The sequence below is a fragment of the Amblyomma americanum genome, chromosome 10, assembly GCF_052857255.1.
Source record: "Amblyomma americanum isolate KBUSLIRL-KWMA chromosome 10, ASM5285725v1, whole genome shotgun sequence".
NCBI classification, from domain to species: Eukaryota; Metazoa; Arthropoda; class Arachnida; order Ixodida; family Ixodidae; genus Amblyomma; species Amblyomma americanum.
Genome location: NC_135506.1, coordinates 111,949,896 through 111,969,755, shown reverse-complemented (window position 1 = coordinate 111,969,755; position 19,860 = coordinate 111,949,896). Strand labels below are relative to the sequence as shown.

The following is a 19,860-nucleotide window of genomic DNA, read 5'->3' as shown; positions in this document are numbered from 1 at the left end:
GGAGACGCACAAAGAGCCCTTCTGTCCTCAGCTTGTGTCATTTTTCATGCTGTTTTTGTTTTTCGTTTTTTTCCCCTCTTGAAATGAGCCAGCCAGTGTTACTTTGTAAGGAAGCTCTGCTGTGAAAATGAACTGAGCCACTCTACACTGATGTGGTCCAAGGTCATTCCCTCGGGCTTCCTCTGTGATACTTTTTATGGAAGTTTTTCCCTGAGATGTTAACTTTGATGCCTTCGTGAAGCCATTGTGTGAAGAAAGTACGCTGAGTAGCAACAGGGGCGTAGCCAGGGGGGTGGCTTATGGGGCTTCAGCCCCCCATCAAAATTTTTTCGTTCTGTTATGCAACGCCGACCAAAACAACCACTGGCGCTGGAAATCATGCTGGATTTTGTCTGCAATGTTTTCTTTTTTTTCACGCTCGAAAACTCATTCCGGCGCGACCATTGTGAACTCGGGCTGGATTTTGTGGCAATGCCCGTGCACCTGGGGTCACATAATGCAAGGAGCCCCATCCGAGCACACAGTTTCAAGAGCGTTTCGATGACGAGCAGGCTCGTCGCGGCATCTCGCGGCAGCCGTGGAATCTAGGGAGCTCATGGATTTCAATTCAGAAACTTTATGGATATAAATTTCTCATAAACTTTGTCCTTTACATAACGAAGCAGCAAAACCAGTGCAAGTAAAAGGGTCTGTTCTTTGGGGACCGTAAATGCATAATTAGGTAAACGTATGACCATTCATTAGCCTTTAAAACTGCAGAAAATTTTACCCTTTATTGTAACAGTTAGCATCATGATGAAAATTATCAGATGAATGCGAAATTTACGAGGATATCAATAACCAATCTGACGGACCTTGCTCATAGAAAGCCCGGCCCGCATGGCGTTTCCCAACAAACACTCTCGAACATTGGGTAGTTCAAATTGTCGCATCACCTGTGGCTTTCATTTGTCCTTTTCTTTCCTTTATAAGCTACCTGCTTTTACTTCTTTTTTGAACTAGACCAATACCCTTCTTTAATTTTGTGTACAGAATGATTGTTGCCACTTTGCAGGCAGCTAAAATATGCATTTTCGTATTGATTTCTGCATTGTTCCTCTATTCTATCCATGCAGTGCTGTCACAACCACAGCATGGCCCAAATACATATCATGGTTTTGCCAATCATAGTTTTATTCTTGCAGGATAGTCTGTCTTTCTATGTGCAAAGGTTACTATCTGTGATTGCACATGTTTATTTGGCTTGTTTGACATTGTATATAGAGCAACTTTAACTTAGATATGTAGATTATTAGAGAATATACGTATTTTAAATATCTTCTTGCCACGTTTTGTGTATTCATGAGGTGAACTTTTTTCCCAGCGATGCTTTCTTGCCCTTTTTCAAGCTGTATCTTCGAATTTGTGATATTCCATTGCATCTTCGCATTTCTAATGTGTATTTTTCATCTTCGCATTTCTAATGTGTATTTTTAAGAACTCCTGGTTTTTATATGTGCTCTCTGTTGTGAATAATTTTGGTGCAATTACTTACAATACTCGACCGGTGACAGCTGCACCCGCCTAATACATTGAAACGAAGGACAGTGTCACTGGGATTTTTTCCTGGTCACTGCATATGGACACAATTGTAAACAAGGTTCTTGAATGACAAAGATTTGTCAAAATATTTATCCTCAACTTGACTATTCATATCAGGGACATGCACTACTTTGCTGATATAGTTTTAAAATTCGAGACATTTTCTTTACTTACTAAATAGACAAAAAAGATGGAAGCATTGATATCAGTTATTTCTGCCACAGTTTTTGGGACATACGAAGATGTTCTTTTATGAAAAATACATATTTTACTTGTCTAGACAGTGCACAGCATTCAAGACTTTGTTTGCAGCATCTAATACGCAATAACAATGGCAATGCAATTATGATGAACTTATTTGATCCCTCTACAAATTATATAAGGAGGAGGCAAAATTTCTGGTTACGCCTCTGAGTAGTAAAGTTTCACTCCTAACGCTTGTTTAACTCATTCTGTGGCACCTAGGTCCTTTGCACAAGTCAATGAATTTGTAGCAGTCATGAAATAAAAGAGCACTGTATTCAGGGACCTTGGTAGATGTTAGTTGTTCACGCTTGATGATAGGGCCAGGCATCCAAAGCTATGCATCGATGTTTACCCTTATGAAAAAGCACACATCTGGTGGGAAGCAAGACAGAATACTCGGACAGATGCCTGGGTGCCTGACCAGGGCGTGTTCATTGGAAATGACTGAAGATGGCCTCCGAGCGGTGCAGTTTCTTACAAAAGGCTTGCTTTCTTCTCTCTGTTGCGGTTGCAGAAAACTTGTGTGGAGGTCGCTTCCACCAGCACCTCCGAGACACGTTTGCGCCACAGGTTGTTCGCTACGTGGACCTCATGGAGTCCTCCATTGCCCAGTCACTGCACAAGGGATTCGAGAAGGAGCACTGGGAGATCAAAGGGTGAGGAGAACACGCCGTGTTGTTGATGTGAGTTGGGCTGGGGTGCACGAGCAGCAAGCTGACTGCTTATGCTGACTCTGCCAGGGACTGTGAGTGACAGCATCTGCTCTTGTGAACATGGCGCTGTCGGTGTTGCTCTCAGGAAAAGCAAAGGCAGACAGACTACAAGCAGACATTAAACCCCTCCATGGCCATGCCAGGGATTACTCGGGGAAACCGTTGTGGACAGCTCATGTCACACTCAAGTCAACTTATGCTAACAAATACTGAAAATGTATCATGCCATCTCCAAAGGAATTGCCTCAGCAGAACTAGTGTGCAGGTTGAACTTGTGGCAACATGTACTAGATCACGTTTAGTCATCAGTTGACAACACTCCGCACTTACTAGTTGTATCAGTGCTGCTTCGGTGAGAGGGCGCTGCACAAATGGAGCAAGAACACTTGGTGGCTTTGACAGTGACTGGCACGCCTGGCAGCCATTCATCGAATGACCACAGCTCAAAAACTACACACTGTTTAAGGGCACAGGGTAAGGTAAAATTAGAAAAAAATCGTTTTTTTTTCTTTTGGAATTTTAGAAGTTCAATTCTTTCTACACATGTTCCATGATCGCACTTTCCTCAGAAAGCCATATTTATGGCTGAAAAACGCTTTTTCCGAAACCAAGTAGTGAGCGGCCACGCCCCCTTTCAGGATTAACGTCAATTTTTTCAACCAAAACGTCCACCACCTGATTTCAAAACTTGTCTAAAATCAGCTACATATAAAAAATTGTCTGGCAACTATTGTACAGCTCCTCTTTTTTAGCCAAGACAATCCTGAGACGCTTTGCACGTTTTTTCCACGTTTCTGCAACCTTCATGCAGCTGCGTCCGAGTGCTATCCCTTTCGATCAGTATTGTAAATTGTGCCGGTGTTGGTTGCTGCTGATAAGTTGAGATGTCCAGGGCAAAGAAGGCCTTCGTCAGGCGTGAATTTCACGGCAACCGCTACGCTCATCGTGAAAAAGCAAAAGGATGTCCACGACCGAATGAGATCCCGAACGCCGAACGCGCCAGCTCCTCGACATCGAAGCTTTCAAGATTTTCTCTGTGCTTCCAGGAAGAGGATGTGCTACAGAGCAGCAGCCAATATGCCTTAATGGACATGGACGGCATTTGTGCCGCAATTACACAGATTTGTGTGTGCAGAGAGTGCGGTGGAAGTGTTGAGCTCATCGAAATTGTGACAAAACGGGTAGGTGTTGCAAGCGTTTACAGTTTGAAGTGTGTAGTGTGTAGTGCCGCACAACGATTTGAGATGTCGAAGAAAACTACTTCTGGCCTCTATGAAGCCAACCTCAGGTTAGTGTATGCCTTGAGGTCCATTGGTAAGGGAATGGCTGCAGGAAATATACTCTGTGCTATGCTAAACCTTCCTAAGCCGCCGACAAAGTTTGCGAAATACAATCAAGAGCTTCTAGGTCACATCGAAGCTGCTGCTCAGGAGTCGATGAAAAGGGCAGCTGACGAAGCTGTGCAGCTGAATGAGGGGGATAAAGACATCGCAGTTGCTCTTGATGGAAGCTGGCAGAAGCGAGGCCATACTTCCAATAACGGCATAGTCTCTGCGACCAGTGTAGACTCTGGGAAAGTGCTGGATGTGGAGGTTTTGTCTAAACGTTGTCCAAAGTGCAGCATCAAGGGTACAAACAGTGACCCCCTTCATAGAGAGGTGTGCCAAAGCAACTACCAAGGCACCAGCGGTGGAATGGAAGTCGCAGGAGCACTGAAAATTTTCGGCAGGAGTGAGGAGCTTCACGGCGTTCGATATGTCAAATACCTTGGGGATGGTGACAGCAAGGCTTTTATGGCTGTGAAGGCACAAATGCCATATGGTGATTCCGTTGAAACATCCAAGGTTGAGTGCATAGGGCACGTGCAAAAAAGGATGGGCACAAGGTTACGAAGGCTAAAAAAAGGAAACAAAGCAGGAAAACTCTCTGATGGAAAGAGCCTCTCGGGCCGAGGCCGACTGACTGATGCAGTAATACACAAGCTCCAGACGTACTATGGTTTGGCCATCAGAAGAAATGTAGGAAACCTGGATGAAATGCGAAAGGCCGTTTGGGCAACCTTCTTCCACTTACCGGCCACAGACGATGACCCATGCCATGGACTTTGCCCAAAGGGACCTGATACGTGGTGTGCCTTCAACAGAAGTCAGTCAGAGGGCAAGCCATTTTTCCACAAGGAGAGTTTGCCTGCATCTGTCTTGGAGGCTATCAAACCCATTTATAGGGAGCTATCGAAGGCTGAGCTCCTAGAGAAGTGCCTGCATGGGCGAACTCAAAATGCAAATGAGTCGTTCAACCATGTTGTTTGGGAACGCGCGCCAAAGAACGTGTTTGTTAGGCTTCGGACCCTACGGATGGCAACACTGGATGCTGTTCTTTCATTTAATGATGGTAGCATCGCACGGGCCAACGTTTTGAAGGCGTGTGGATTGAACCCAGGGAGCAACACCATCAAGTGGCCCAGGGAAGCTGACCATAAGCGCATGTACTTTGCGGACCGAGCAACACGACAGCTTACAAAAGAGGCCCGACAGTCAAAACGACAAGCCGAAAAGCGAAAAAATGACGGCGACAGTGACTACGAAGCAGGGGGCTATTAAACCAATTACTATGGAGGCGTTTCTGTGAATAAAAATAGGTTTTTCACATCTTTTTTCTCTTTACGCTCTATTATCTCAAAACAGTGTTTTTTCTTACAAAGGTACCATTATTTCCAATGCCTTTCAAGACAGACGGCTGATTTTTTTTTGCAATCATCTACATAAGTGTTGCCAACTACTGAACTAGAATTAAGCGATTTCACTGAGCAGTTATTCTGTTATGAATTTTGAAATGCGCAAAGAAAGGCCAGATTTGTGTACTACCGGAAAAAATTTTATTAAAAATCGAATTTTCAACACATTTCAAATATTCTAGTTCAGTGAAAAGAGCACAAAATTTGGCAAACAATGATATATGTATTATTAGGCTACTGTTATTAGTGAGAAACATGTACCTCAACATGGCCTAAAATGCATGGGAAGTACCGTATTTACTCGAATCTAGGCCGGCCACGATTCTAAGCCGAGACCCGAAAGTTGAAGGCCACAGAAAAAAAAAAAACTTACCTCGATTGTAGGCCGGCCGAAAAAACAACACTGTTTATACCTCATTATCACACTTATTTTTATGACGCGACACGACTGTTCTTACGTCGCCGCGCACGTGAAAGTGCGTGGCGCGAAACGACTGCACCATGTGTCTGCGCATAGGCGACTTGGTGTAGAGAGAGGAACTCGAGTGAGACACAGCGGGAAGCATCGCGCCTGCATGCTCTGCCGAAGCATGATTGATGGCCCCGAGAGGGATCGTTGAAAAAAAAAAGCTGCCAAAGGAGCTTTGAGAGAAGAGGAGGAGGAGAGGCGGCGTTGGGCGAGGAGACATATGCAACGCCAGCCCGGGATCAGCCCCCGCTCATTCGTCATCATCATCGCTGACTTCTTTATCGCTGGCCTCCTCGAACAGTGCACTATCTTCACTGCCATCAAGTGCATTAGAGATGCAGCACTTGCGGAATGAGCGTGCAACCAAGCTTTCTGGGATGTCATCCCAGGCTGCAGCTATCCAAGTGGCTACAACTCCCAGTGAGGCGCGCTTTATTCGGCCTGTTGGTGTAAGCTCGCGCCGCTCTTCACTAAGCCAGTCCACGTAGTACTTGCGCAGCCGATCCTTGAAAGGCTTATTGAGGCACACATCAAGAGGCTGCAGCTGGCCTGTCATGCCGCCGGGTATGATGGCGACGTCGGTACCGGCTTCGGAAAGCGCAGCTTTTACGCCGTCAGTGAGGTGTCCAGGACGAGGAGGGAACGTTTGGCCAAGAGGGCCCCTGGACGCCGCTGCCAAACCATTCTGATCCACTGCTCAACCATATCGCTCGCCATCCATCCATTTTCGTTGGCGCGGACGATCACATTTCTTGGAAACACTTCCCGAGCTGGTAGAGTCTTCCTCTTAAAAATTATATACGCCGGCAGCTTGTGGCCATCTGCCGTGCAGGCCAGCATTACAGTCACGCGCTGCTTTTCGTATCCGGCCGAGCGCACTTTCACTTCCTTGGCACCTTTTTCGTTCACGGTGCACGCCACTGGCATGTCAAACTATACCGGCGTCTGGTCAGCGTTTCCCATTTGTCCTACGGCGTAGCCGTGCTCCATCCTCTTCCTTATTACGAATCGCTGAAATGAGATCAGCTTCTCTTCGAAGTCGCCCGGCAGCTTTTGACAAATGGACGTGCGACGTCGGAGGCTGAAGCCAAAGCGCTTCATGAACTTCTGCAACCAGCCCCGGCTGGCTTTGAACAGTTCCCGGGGGACGCCTCGCTCTCTCGTCAGCTCTCTTGCTTTGGCTTGCAGCACTTCCGTGGTCACTGGAAGTGCCGCTGACCTCTGCGTCTCCACAAACTCGGCCAGAGCTACCTCCACTTCTGGATGGCGGCCTTTCTTGGGGCCCGTGAAAGCCGTTCTCGTTGCCGCGCAAGCAAAAATTTCGTTACGCTGCCCCCTCCAACGGCGAACATTCTTCTCATCCACGCCGAAGTCCCGCCCGGCTTGAAGATTTGACGACTGCTCTGCAGCGACTATAACTTTCCGTTTGAAGGCGGCACTATAATGGCACCGCCTGTTTGGTGCCATGGTGTTGGTGATAAAAACTACGCACGAAAACTTCACTGCTGCGAATGTGCTCACGCCACCGCACGAGAACAGAACAAGGCCAAAATGGCAGCCAGTGCTTATGTGTGCTTTGATCAGTATCGGCTACGGATAGCAACGGCTACGGATAGCAACGGCTACAGTGCTGTCTTTCGTTGGCGTTTTGTGGAGGCGCCACCTGCGTGCTACATTTATTCGTATTTTACGAATACGAAACCTCGAAACGAAATCCTCGAATCTAAGCCGACATAAGAGTTCTACATCTCGTTTTTTTGAAAAAACTATCGGCCTAGATTCGAATAAATACGGTATAGGGCTTACCCTGTGCCCTTAAGCATGGTGCAAAACTTTCCAAATAACAGAGGGCAGTTGTAGACATTGTGCTGAAATGCATGCGTAGTTGTGATGCTTCGAAAACTAGTCACATTAAGGGAATATGAGTGTAGATGACTTGCTACATGAAATGACACTGAAAGCTAACACTGTACACTTGTAGCTATAGAGGCATGATGCAGTCATAAAGGAATAACAAAGGCAAATAAAACACCATAGAAGTCCTGTAGCTCTAGCCAAGTGAGTTTTTGTAGAGTATGCTGAACATTCCCCTTAGGCATTGAAGATGGATGAATTGCTCTTTCAGATATGCTTCGCATGTGACTACCCTGAAAAAATTCAGCACAGTCACTGATGTCTAAGTGTGGTTTTTGTGACATGCTGCATGTAGAAGTGCCAGTCATGAAGCATACAAAACAATTCACACCTCTTTGCCACTGTGGCTCTGCTGATCCCAAAGTCGTGGACTTGAACCCGGCCGCAGCGGCCGAATTTCAATAGTGGCAGAATACAAAAATGCTGTGTGCTGTGGGATGTCGGTGCGTGTTAAAGAACCGCGTATTAAAGTACCTACCTCGTAGCCCATGTGTCGCCTCTGGACGTCACAACCCCACACAATTACAATGACAAGGCTGCCACCATTGTTGGGATGAGTAACCCCCACGTAGTTATTGCTGTGCGAAGTGAATGAAGGGAAGAACAGATACAGTAAAACCCTGCTATAGTAAACTCTCATATAATGAAGTGAAACTGCGGTCCCGTTTCACCCCCTACAGGCTGTGCATTTCTTTGCGGTTAAAGTAAAGATTTAAAAAAAAAAAACGGCTGTAGTGAGGAGCGTCTTGCCGTGGTGACGTATCTCCCGTGGAATGATGATAACGCGGCACGCGCGAGGCCGACATTCGGAGGTAATTGCGTACTTAAAGGATAAAACGGCGCTTTTCGAGATAGCTTCACCATCAAGCTCGGAAGCCGTGAGGAGAAGCCAACTTAGAGACTTTGGTGCCGTAAGGCAGAGCGCACGGATAAAACAGTAAAGCTGGCTATGAACACAGAAGGAGGCGTGAGTCGCCGAGGAAGGAAAGACAGTAAAAATGCAGCGAAGAGTAGGGAAGGGAAGATAAAGACGAACATTTCCTTCCCACGGCATTTTCTTTCTGTGCACGGCAGCGCGCAAAGCACAGGGAAGCTGCAGCAAGAAACAGATGTGTGGTAACACTGCATGAACGATTCCGCTGCACCTCGACTGTGTCGCGTGTTAAACGACGCTGAGGCTGCGGAAAAGGACTCTGTGTTCACGCAAAACTTTTGTTTTCGCATGAAATCAAGCTCGCGTTATATTCGTAGCCGCATTGTATTTGTGCAAATGCGGTACTTCCTCAAGATGTGAACGAAATCGAAAACATGATAACTGAAATGTGCTAACTGAAAATAAATAATTATCACAATAAGAGCAGGCTGGAAGCTGTTTATGAGTGTTTCTTTTATAAATTAGTCCTGTGTTTAGTAAGCAGCCAATTAATTAGCAGAGAGCATGCCATCACCTACAACTGATATAGTAAAGGTTTTTGCTAGTCTGAGTCACTTTAGTACAGAGGTCCTCTACTGTAATGGATGAAAGAGATGAACATTGCAAAGGACAAGTTTATGCCAGCAGGAGCACAACGCTTTTGTTTTGATGCTGTAGGTGAGTGCAGCCTTTGCATAGTTCGCAGGGGAACAGGCCCTGCCAACAGGCTCTGCCAGGTTCAGTGCAGATCAAGGAACATGAAGGGCAGAAATGGTCTGCTTGAGGGATAAGGATCAAAGGTCTGGTGGATCACTTTGAGCAGAGTGAAGAAGGTCTTCGGTATGTTTCACTTAAATGGCAGTGCTGATGTTGACCTAAGCACCAAGCACTGGTTTTCTGTCTTAGTGTGTCAAGCACATTGCAGCTCTCAAGGGAGAGAGTGAAGTAAGAGTGTACTACTTTTTAAAGCGAAAGCTTTATTGGCCACCAACTTGCGATGGGGGTGCTCTGAGGAAGCACATATTTCTCTCTGTCTCGCTCCCTAGTCACTACTGCACAGCGCCGCGCCTTTCTTCAAAATCCAACTTTCAATTTTCAGTTTTCTCTTTCTTCTTTCCCTCCCTCCTTTATGCCTTCCTTTGCGGCGCGCTCCTGGTGTCCACTGAGATATGTGAGACGGTTACTGTGCCAAAACAAGTGAGCCGACGGTGTTCATAGAGTTCATTGGCAACTTTGCAAACGCCGTTCATTTTCACGAAAGGAAAGGCACACAACCGGCTCCATGGGTTAGTGGAGACCTCAATCTCGCTTTCATGTACGTGGCATTGATGTCCAATTGCAAAAACCTGCTTTTATTGCGTTCCGCACACTGGACAGGGGCAGCGCGCCCTCCCTGCCACCTGGGAGGTGGCATGCAGTTAATGGTTGATTGCGAGAGATTGATCACCAAATTAACGCTGCGGCCTAACTGTTGCTGCAGTGCCACATGTCAGCCACAACGCTGCCAGCACTAATGCATTCAGGCCACATCTCTCTCTCACCACTGCCACATGTATCAAAGCATGAATGAGGTGTCCGCATATCCAGGGAGCCAGTTATGCACCCTTCCTTTGCTCAAAGCTGTCGTCGTCTAGAACATTATCAATGTCAACGCCAGTGAACACAGTGAACGCCTACATCTTTCGCTTTGTTTATCCTGGATTAGCTGACCTAATCCACATTAATTTTTTTTTTTATCTTATTTTCAAATTATGTTTGCAGATATTTGGCAGAGCTGTTGAGAAGAGCCAATTTAAAAATATCTGAACTACATTGCAGTGAGAACCTCAGGCAACACGATACCAAGCATTCATCAGTAATGTTTGCACACAAAACATATCATACACTGACTGAATAATCTGTGTGTCGAGGCTCCATAACTTGCACCAGTCACACCACCACCACCACTATCCAGTTTGCCTTCTTTTTGCTTGAAGGATTGATGAAGTTGGGCTTGCTTGGTCTGCAGTCATACTTGCATCAGGATGAAAGACGGGATAGCAAGGGAGATGGGGCTCGTGGTGTCTGTCATTGTTGTCCCGTCTTTTGAGCTGGTTCAGGAATAATTTTGGCCTAGGGTGATGTGTCTCAAACAAGTTTACATTTCTTCGTTTCTTTGGAATAATATGCATTGAATTATAAATTGGTTTTCGAGAAAACAGTGCAGGAAGGATGTAGTCAAGCGCTGCAGCCTTCTTTTCTTGCACTGTGTTAGCTGCATGGCCATTTGGCTCAGATGTGACAGATCAGTCGCACGTTTAGGGCGTTTAGCGCAATGGATGCAATTCCCCTGCTCCTCAAGGATTTCTGAGATAAAGGCCTGAATCATCAGTTCAGGATATGTGAGACTACAATTGCAGTGGTATTGGAAGTACCTTTGGCATGCGAATTGGAAAGGAACAGGTGCAGCCACCTGCCGAGGGGGACACTGTGTTTAATAACCTGCAGAGTTGCTCTGATGCTATTCTCTGCATTTATGGTGATTTCGGTGAGACTGAGAAATGTGATGGGAAACGTGAGAAACAATGTGAAGATTTGTTTTTGATGACCAACATGCCGCATATGAGAAGGTGAAATGGCTTTTTAAAATGATTCTAGCGTCAAGTTTTTACTTTCAATGTATACCATGTTTACTCCTGAAATTTGTGCACATTTTTTCTTTAAATTAAGGCTTCGAAAAGAGGGTGCGCAAGTTACGCAAACATGTTCTAAAAAAAAAACTCTAGGAAGGTCATAACGTGCAATACATGCCATATAATGCCGCCTATACATGGACCCCCCCCTTGCTAACCAAAGAAAAGTTGACTCCAAGTATAAGTCGCTCCACAGTCTCCTCCCGGCCTACATTATTTATGTAGTTCCCTGCAAGATGGCATAACTGTGTTTGGGCAGCTCAAAGCAATAAACACACAACGGTACAATCGCTGAGGCAGAAGATAAAATGCCACGCTCGCTTGTGGCCTGGCTGACTAACAGCAAACTGTTGGGTAGTTTCGGATTCTGGTGCATGCGGGGGGGTTACCGAATATTACCGAAGTGCTCATCTGGGAAAGCGACCAGCAGTGTGAGCGAGCCAGGTAGACAGCGTGCAATTCAAATTATTTTTTTTTCCGGAACTAATTTACAAACAAATTAACAACTACTTTTTTTTACACATGCTGGGAATGGACATCAATCAACACGGGGTGCGTGCTACCCACTGCTTGGGCGCAATTGTGTTGAGCCCGCGTTTAGTTGAGCGCCCTCCCCGCATACATCATTCGAAGGGTTGTTTTTGTAAAAGAAGGCTGACTTAGACTTCATTTTCTAAGGGAAGGATGGCCATTGCTGCCGTTATTTTATTTGTTTAGCTGGTGCTGACCAGTTTCCACTTCTGTGCTGGTGTGTCTCAAGAAGGGGAGGCACGCTGGTCGTAGTCTCTCCCAAAAAAGGCTCGCTCCATGCATGCACGACTTCTCTTTAGCTTTGTCTTGGCAATGACATCTTTCTTAGCGCAGCATGGCCACTCACACCTTTCACAGCCACACCTGTGTGCATGCTGGTGGTCTGGCAGAGCTGGGAACCTAAAATATACAAGCAAACTTTTTTTTTTTTTTATAAACTAGGGTAAGGGCTTGCAAATTACATGAGTAAATAAGTTCCTCCTGGAGGTGTTAAGTTCACTTTGTGTATTTACTTTCCCAGAGCACTAGCTAAAAGTCACTTAATGTTCACTAAAGACAACTTTGCAAATGTGTTTAGGTATTAGTTTCTCAGAAGCCATTGGAACCAGTTCCGAAACCTTCCAACAAAACAGCTAGTAGTTTAATGCGAGTAACTTATGGTTTGCTCATGACCGCTTGGAGACAGTCGTGCTATTCCTTCATGCAGGCCACTGCTAGTAAATGCTCAAGGAAATATGATTCCATACAATTTATCGGGCATCAATCTCTGTCACTTAATACGTTTTGCTTGTTTTGTTGATTGACCGCATGTGCTTAAATTCAGTTGAATTTTGTCTTGCAGCTCTTCGCCTAACCAAATGTGAGTGTTATGTGCTGGAAAACGCATGCTTTTATTTTGCACAATCATATATTTTTTTGTGCACATACGATGCTACAGCTTACTTCTCTGTTTCTCTGCCAACCTTCAAAAGTACTTTTTTTTTTTTAAATAATCAATTAGAGGTTTCGCAAAACGTAGTTTTTCATTCTTAAGCTTCTGCCCTTGAGCCAATGGTTCAGCCAATGGAATACAAATGATATTCATGTCAGTCCCAAGTCCATGCAAGCCTTTTTAAAGGAGCATGTGCTTTACGTAGCTTAGAACATATACATTCAGGGGTTTTTTTATAGCATGCTTATATTAACCCACATCGTCAGGCACATCAGGCGTGCCCAGCGGTGACTGCCAGCTTTCATGACCCATTGTCGTGCATTCACATTGCTCGTGTTGTTGTTTGCTTAAGTTAGCAACTCAAGTATCTGGTCCTTGTTTGCCAGGCTGGATCAAGCTAATTGTGGGCACTTCTCAACGTAATACGTAATGATGCCTGGCATTCAAGAAATTGTTTGGTCTAGTTTTCGTGCAGCTCCAGTCTTTTGACATTCTTTTTGCATATTTTTTTTTTTTTTGATGAAGCTAAATTTTGACGGACGTTACCTCCTAGAATCTTCATATACAAAAATACTCCTTGATTCTGTAACACAGCTCTCTTGTGCACTGTAGCCGTCGTTAGTGTTGCTGATTTTGCCATCGCAAATGTTCTTTTATGGGCGTGTAAATTTTTATTTTGCTATTAGTATCCAGCGTGTAGCCTGAACCATAGCTCACCGAACTGTCTGAACTTGCTCTGCACTCAAATCATGGAGGCTAGTATTTGGGCACCACCAAGCTTTCTGTGCCCAGTGTAACAGGCGCAACCAACTGCATCACAAGTGTGGTCGCGTGTGATGTTCCGTGCATAATGCTGATAGCCGTATCAATTTTCTTACCTTTTAGAGATAAATCTGGCTCCGAGGGTCACTCAGCCGCTCAGACACAACCGTAAGTAGCATAACTGCGGAGGTGAAGGCAGATTTGCACTGTGTGCGCTGGGGCTGCACCTACCTGCTCTACTATGCCAAATGCTGAGGCGTCTGTTGCTAGCACCGCAGGGTGCATCAGGTACAATGCAACTGTCGTGTTGCCTTGCACACTTTTCTGGGGGCCCATGGCCAAATCAGAGATGAGTAAGTTGCGTGGCTTTGTGAAACTGAAAAATTCTGTTTTTACTTCAGCACTTGGGTGCAGCATCTCAGTTGGGTTTTGCTACAGACTTAACCTTATCTAAATTCTTAAGCCTTAAAGATGCCTACTATTGACTGCTTTTTTTGGACCAAAGTACTTTTGGCTTAGCTTCACAAGGAGACTAAAGGCTTCTGTAGTATCAGGACTGGTGAACTTGCATGATTGGTGGCCTTATTTTTTATTCTCCATCTGCACTTGTCGTTTTATTTTTTAAATCATTTTATGGCCAATAGCCTCATTGTTTAGAACATTATAATTAATGTGGCAAGCACAAATTGCGCCTGTTTTGTACTTTTTAAATAGCCCGCCATGAATAATTTTGTGAGTTTGACATTCTCTGCCCGTTCCCGTTGCGGTGACTTGTTCGCTTGTATGCTGTGCATGGGGTGGTGGGCCTGGTGGGTGCAGTTGCAAGGCACGGTCGAAATACTGCAATAGCCACATGTCAGCAGTAGCAGATACGAAAAGCCCCTCTGTGTTCAGATTTCGTGTCATGTAAAAACAGTGCAGGTCTCTTGGAGCCCTGCACTGCATCACCTGTGTTCCCACGGTGTGGCTTTGCCAGGCTGTGTCGGGCTGTGTGCGATGTCACTTTCTTTTTTCTTCACCGAGTGAACAATACTCTGCAGTGTAGAAGTTGTTAGGGCTCATTCAATTGGTCTTGCAGGTGTCATAAGAGGTGCCGTTGAATGCATGGGGCTCCTCACATGCCAGAGTTTGAAGGTCCACGTGTATGTGTAACCCGCATTATGTGGGTTTGTGCCAGAGTAAGAGCAGTGCGCATGTGCACTGGTTGTGCTTTACACTGGTGTGTGCGCACATGAGCATACATTACTCGTGAGCCTCGCAGCCAGCTGAAGGGCCAACTCGCTCAACAGAACACATAGGAGGATTAGAAATTCGTAGAGCACATCTGGGCTGAAGTTGCACATGGATGGCTTTCTACATGGGTAGCTGTGCGGGCAGCACTTCGTACTTGAGAACGTCATCACGGATCGCATGTTCATATCATCCATGGTGGTGCAGGAGTGTGTTCGAAACAGCCTGAATTCTGCAAATTGTGTGCAGTGCACTTCAGCTGTGGAATTTGATGGATTTGCATCAGCCATGATCATGTCATCGAGATTCCGCTGTATGTTCAACTGAACAATCATCTTGAGCTTATCACGTGTTAAGGCAGATCTTGTCATGTTGTGCGCTGCTTGCTCTCATGTCCTCGCTACACTTCTCTCATTTCTCGCTCTCATTTCTCGCTACACTTAAAACAAAAGCTGTTAGGCATCTCTTATATATGTATAAGCTTGTGAGCACACAATTTTCTGTGCTTTTGGTTGTGTTTTTTTCTTTGGAATTATGTGCAAGGCATTAGTAAGCATCGACTACGCAGAATTTGCCAACATGTGATGAACAATTCATAATGGAATTTTTTCTCCCATTCACTGATTTCTCCAATTTTCTCCCATTTATTGATTTATACGAACACCTGCAACACAACAAGACAGTATTAGAGGGTAACATTACAGTTGAAGTAACAGAAGGCTCAGTATGAGCTAGCTTGAACATAAAGGACATGACAGACAGACACAAACTCAGAAAGAAAAAAATGATAAAGTGGTATTGAAAGGGCAGTGTGACAACTACAGAAGCATAGGTGCCGTGGTATAAAAACATTGCTCAGTAAAAATGAAGAGCGCTCTGTCACATCAAGCGCATTTCTGGCCAGGAAGAATGAAACGGAATGATATCAAGGCTGCAGCTACGTTACATTTTACAGTAAGTAAAACTGAAACTAGGAACACATACTTTGAACAATTGTCTTCAAAAAATTCTTGCATTCTTTGGGACTGTATGTTAAAAATTTATTCCAAGGACATCAGTGTGGCAGCATGCTTCACCAGCTTTCAACTTGTGATCGCATTTTTTATTAGAGGTGAAATGTATAAATTCTTGTGGAGAAACCAAAGCAAATGGGGAAAGAAAGTTTTGCGGCTATTGTGTCGTGTTCTAGAGTTTTCTAATCAAGTTTAGGGTAGCACTGCTGCAGAAAGTGTGATCATTAAAGACGAACCTGGAAATGTGATTCTGGGTACGCGTTACCTTTTCTTAAGGTCAGAGGTTGAATGGTCCTATACCACACGAGCGTGCTCATGTATCGTGCTAACATTTGTAATATAAAGTTGTTCATTTGCTCTCTCTTTTGCTTTCTGAAAACTAACTCCAGTTTAGTTTATGGTTTCAGCAGCCAAACGGTGGCAGGTGATTTCACAAGTGAGGGTGAAATCATGCGAGGCACAAAAAATGTTTCATTATTATCGCTGCATTGTCATTTTAGTTAGCTCCAACTCATGCTAGCCTGCCCGAGGAGTTGGTATGACAGCAAATGAACAAACAGCTCTTCTACATTTCACAGGCTAATTCCAGACAGTAATCCACGGTTACCAATGTGCATCATTTCAAAGGAAAAAAAAACGCTACAAAAAGTTTGGTGCCTTCAAAGCAATAAGAATGCATGCACATATTTGTTCATGGCATTTTGCTATACAATGCTACACAACTTGGGTGTAACGTGAAGCTAGCTTGGAACTCCATCATGCATAGACTCCTACGTGGCAGTTACACTGCAGCAGTGCTAGAAAGCAAGTAACGAGACTCGAGATGCAAAATCCTTGAAACTTACAACCTCAGTTTACATAGAAGCCATGTTGTGAAGCAAAGTATTAAGTCAGGCTGGTGCATCGCATACTGTTGTAAAAAAAAAAAAAAAAGTGGGAGAGATAGCTGGATCACTATCCTCATTTCGAAGTATTGCTCTGACCTGAGAGTTATTTGTTATGTGAGTTGTGGTTAGCAGTGGCTGGCCGGACAGAGTTAAACAGCTCCCACTGAAAGAACTGTTGCCCTTGCTGTGCAGAAATGGCTGTCCATCATCCGAGGAGCTGTTCTGGAAGCTGGACGCACTGCAGTGTTTCATCCGAGACTTGCACTGGCCAGACGAGGTGTTTGCCAAGCACCTTGAGCAGAGGCTCAAGCTCATGGCCTGCGACATGGTCGAGTCTTGTGTCACTAGGTGGGCTGCACTGCATGTTGGCCGTGATGTTTGGTGGATGCGGAGCTAGACAGGTTGATGTTCTAGTATCGTATTGGTGGGTGTGTCACTGGTGACACTCATGGTGTTCAGTGAAAAAGTAAGCACAGTTCTGATTGTGACCAGCATTAGGAAAAAAGAGAATTTAATCCTGTAGGGAATTATAAGAAGCCCACTTTAATAATCCAGACAGGAAAACAGTAGTGCCGAAAAACACACACACAGTAGAAGAACGACATAGGACAAGCGCTAACTTCATCTGACTTTATTCCTTGAAAAGCGAGCAAATATAGAGAAAATCTAGGCATGCGGAAACAGAAATCTCACGTGCGATCAACAAAACCGTTCAAGATATGAAATCTCAGCTTTAATAAGGTTCACAGATGTATCGCTGATACACATACATCTGTGAACCTTGTTTCTGTCGGCGCAAGCCTACATTTTCTGTATATTTGCTTGCTTTTCAAGGAATAAAGTCTGATGAAGTTAGTGCTTGTCCCATGTCGTTCTTCTACTGTGCGATGTCAGTGCACGTTAAAGAACCCCAGGTGGTCGAAATTTCCGGAGCCCTTCACTACGGCGTCTCTCATAGCCTGGGTCGCTTTGGGACGTTAAACCCCCATAAACCATAAATCGTTCTTCTACTGTGTGTGTGTTTTTCGACACTACTGTTTTCCTTTCTGGATCGAAATGAAGCATCTAGCCCAAATAGAAGTTCTTCTAAACCCACTTTAACTATATTTTATTTTTATGTTTGTGCATGTGTTTATGTGTCCGTCTACGCGTGTGTGCTATAGGTATTCTTTGGTGAAAGTGTAAAGGCTGCCAATTGACGAGGTGAGGTTTTCACTCTGTGGGCCTGATTTCACTGCCAGCCACAGCTGCTTCTTGCCCAGTTGTAGCTAGCCTTGACCTTATCTCGTCAACCGAGTGTGTGTGAGCAGTGGGAAGGAGGCTGACAGGGTCGTGCCATGCAGGACGCTGCAGGCATTCCAGCAGTTACAGAGGAAAAGCAAGTGGAATACGACCGACTACATTGTGCCCTCGGAGATGTGCGCCATGATCAACGTGGTACTGGAGGCACGCATCCAGTCACTCAAGCTCTGCACCGTGGATGGAGCCGACGTGGTTAGTCCAATGAGCCCCACTCACTCCGAGCACTTGCTCCGTACAGCAGCGAACTTACGCTAATGGCGTGCTGTGGCGAGGGTTTCGGTGTGTCCAAATGGGCAGCTGTCTAGAACAGAGATAAGCCACATCAGGAGAGGTAGGCGATTTCCTTTATTGCAACTGTGCATCGCATGTCGTTTTACTAATACAAAGCTTCTTCCTCTGTGGTACGGTACCTCGGCAATGCTTACTGAAGTAAACCATGATAACGACTATACAGGAGATTGCACAGGCACAGAAAAGCAGAGCTGCAGATGCTGATCAAAAAAGACATGCCAAATGAAAGCAGCCAAACGTTTCTGTGCCATTCACAGTAGCAAAAGGCCATTGGGCACTGGTTATTTATTTTCACATACTCCAGCCTCGCACGGCGGTACGAAAGGAAGAGATTAAAAGGATGCGTAAACAAATGTGGCAAATCGGAAATGTTCTCCAGCATGCATGGTTATGGCACCGCAAGGGGAGATGAAGGATACAGAGAAGAGATGTGCAAAAACACTTCCAGTGCTTTTCATTAAAAGCAGTTTATAAATATGAAGGTGGTCCAATGCTCTTGGATATTAGCAGTTGTGAAACTTCCCATAGGGTACATGTGGCACAAAACGGTGATCCGAAGTGGCCAAGATTTGGGTGTTTACGGATGGCCACGCCACTCGCGGTCAATAACATAAACTGAGTTCATGTTGCAAACTTCTAGATTGTTGATAAAAGCGGAGTCGCCTGGCAGCAAAATCAGTGAGAGAGATGCATTAACAGAAATCCATAGATATTACAGCCAGAAAAATAAATTAAGAGATAAAAGAAGGCAAAAAAAAAAAACACTTCACAGAAGGCAATGGCATCTTATGGCAACAGCTTTTGTTTGCCGCTTCCAGGTGTGGCCTCCATCCTTAAGCACCCAGAAAGTGGCTGTTGAAACTAGTCACTTTTTGAAGCAGAGTTTTGTAACTGGTATGATATGAGAGCTGTTGTCTAAGGCATACAGATATGTATACCAGGGACATGAACATAGAGTGCCCTTGTCTCTCTCTCTTCTTTTGAGGCGCAATGGAAGCTTACCTAATGCAGTCAGATGTGGTGATTTATTCAGGATCTATAACTTGCTTTGTGACGTGTTCATTATTGCTTTCAAGTGGCAACAGTGTTATCAAGACTTGGAGTCGAATCACAGGACAAGCAACACCTAGCATAAGGACCTTATGCATCAAACCACCTTTTGTATTTGTGAGCCACTCTAGATGTAAACTGTTGTAATTTCAGTACCTGTGTGCATTGCTTCACTGCACGGTTTTTTTCCTGCGGTAAGTTGTTAAGCCATGCATGCTCTGAGCAATCTGATTTTGTGCAGGCAGGTTACAGCGGAGCAAAATGTGCCATAGCATGGCATATTCCTTCCCTGCACAGTGCATCCATGGGTCCTTTGTGACGTTCTCTGGCTGGTGAATGCAATGCTTGCTTTGCTCATTGGTACGAATGGGCTGCCGTCTTTAGCTCATTGAACCCAGGCACAGCAAAGCATCAGCTACCATTACAGCAGTGATTATAGGAGCACTGCCGGCGTAAACTGATATGGTAACCATTTGTGTGTACCAGAATGTACTTTATTTTTCTGCACTTCTTTGTGTACTCGCACAGAAAAGTCTTGTGACTCGGGTTTTCATTTGAAGGGTCGTGAGTGACGCTCAACTTTTGAGGCCACATCATAGATGCACGAAGTGTGTTCTCATG

At 45.0% G+C, this 19,860-nt stretch overlaps 1 protein-coding gene across 12 annotated transcripts in view; it reads left to right on the top strand.

The window, feature by feature from the left end:
- The window catches only part of Cadps (calcium-dependent secretion activator 1), a 164,567-nt gene that overhangs the window by 114,240 nt on the left and 30,467 nt on the right, over window positions 1-19,860 (top strand). For 7 of the 12 annotated variants that reach the window (XM_077641028.1, XM_077641026.1, XM_077641024.1 and 4 more), the window contains 5 exons: window positions 2,342-2,483; window positions 12,615-12,632; window positions 13,590-13,634; window positions 16,789-16,944; window positions 17,940-18,090. In XM_077641028.1, coding sequence (XP_077497154.1) covers window positions 2,342-2,483; window positions 12,615-12,632; window positions 13,590-13,634; window positions 16,789-16,944; window positions 17,940-18,090 — 512 coding nt within the window. The remainder of the gene's footprint in view (window positions 1-2,341; window positions 2,484-12,614; window positions 12,633-13,589; window positions 13,635-16,788; window positions 16,945-17,939; window positions 18,091-19,860) is intronic. The other 5 variants (XM_077641032.1, XM_077641031.1, XM_077641025.1 and 2 more) reach the window with 1 other exon arrangement.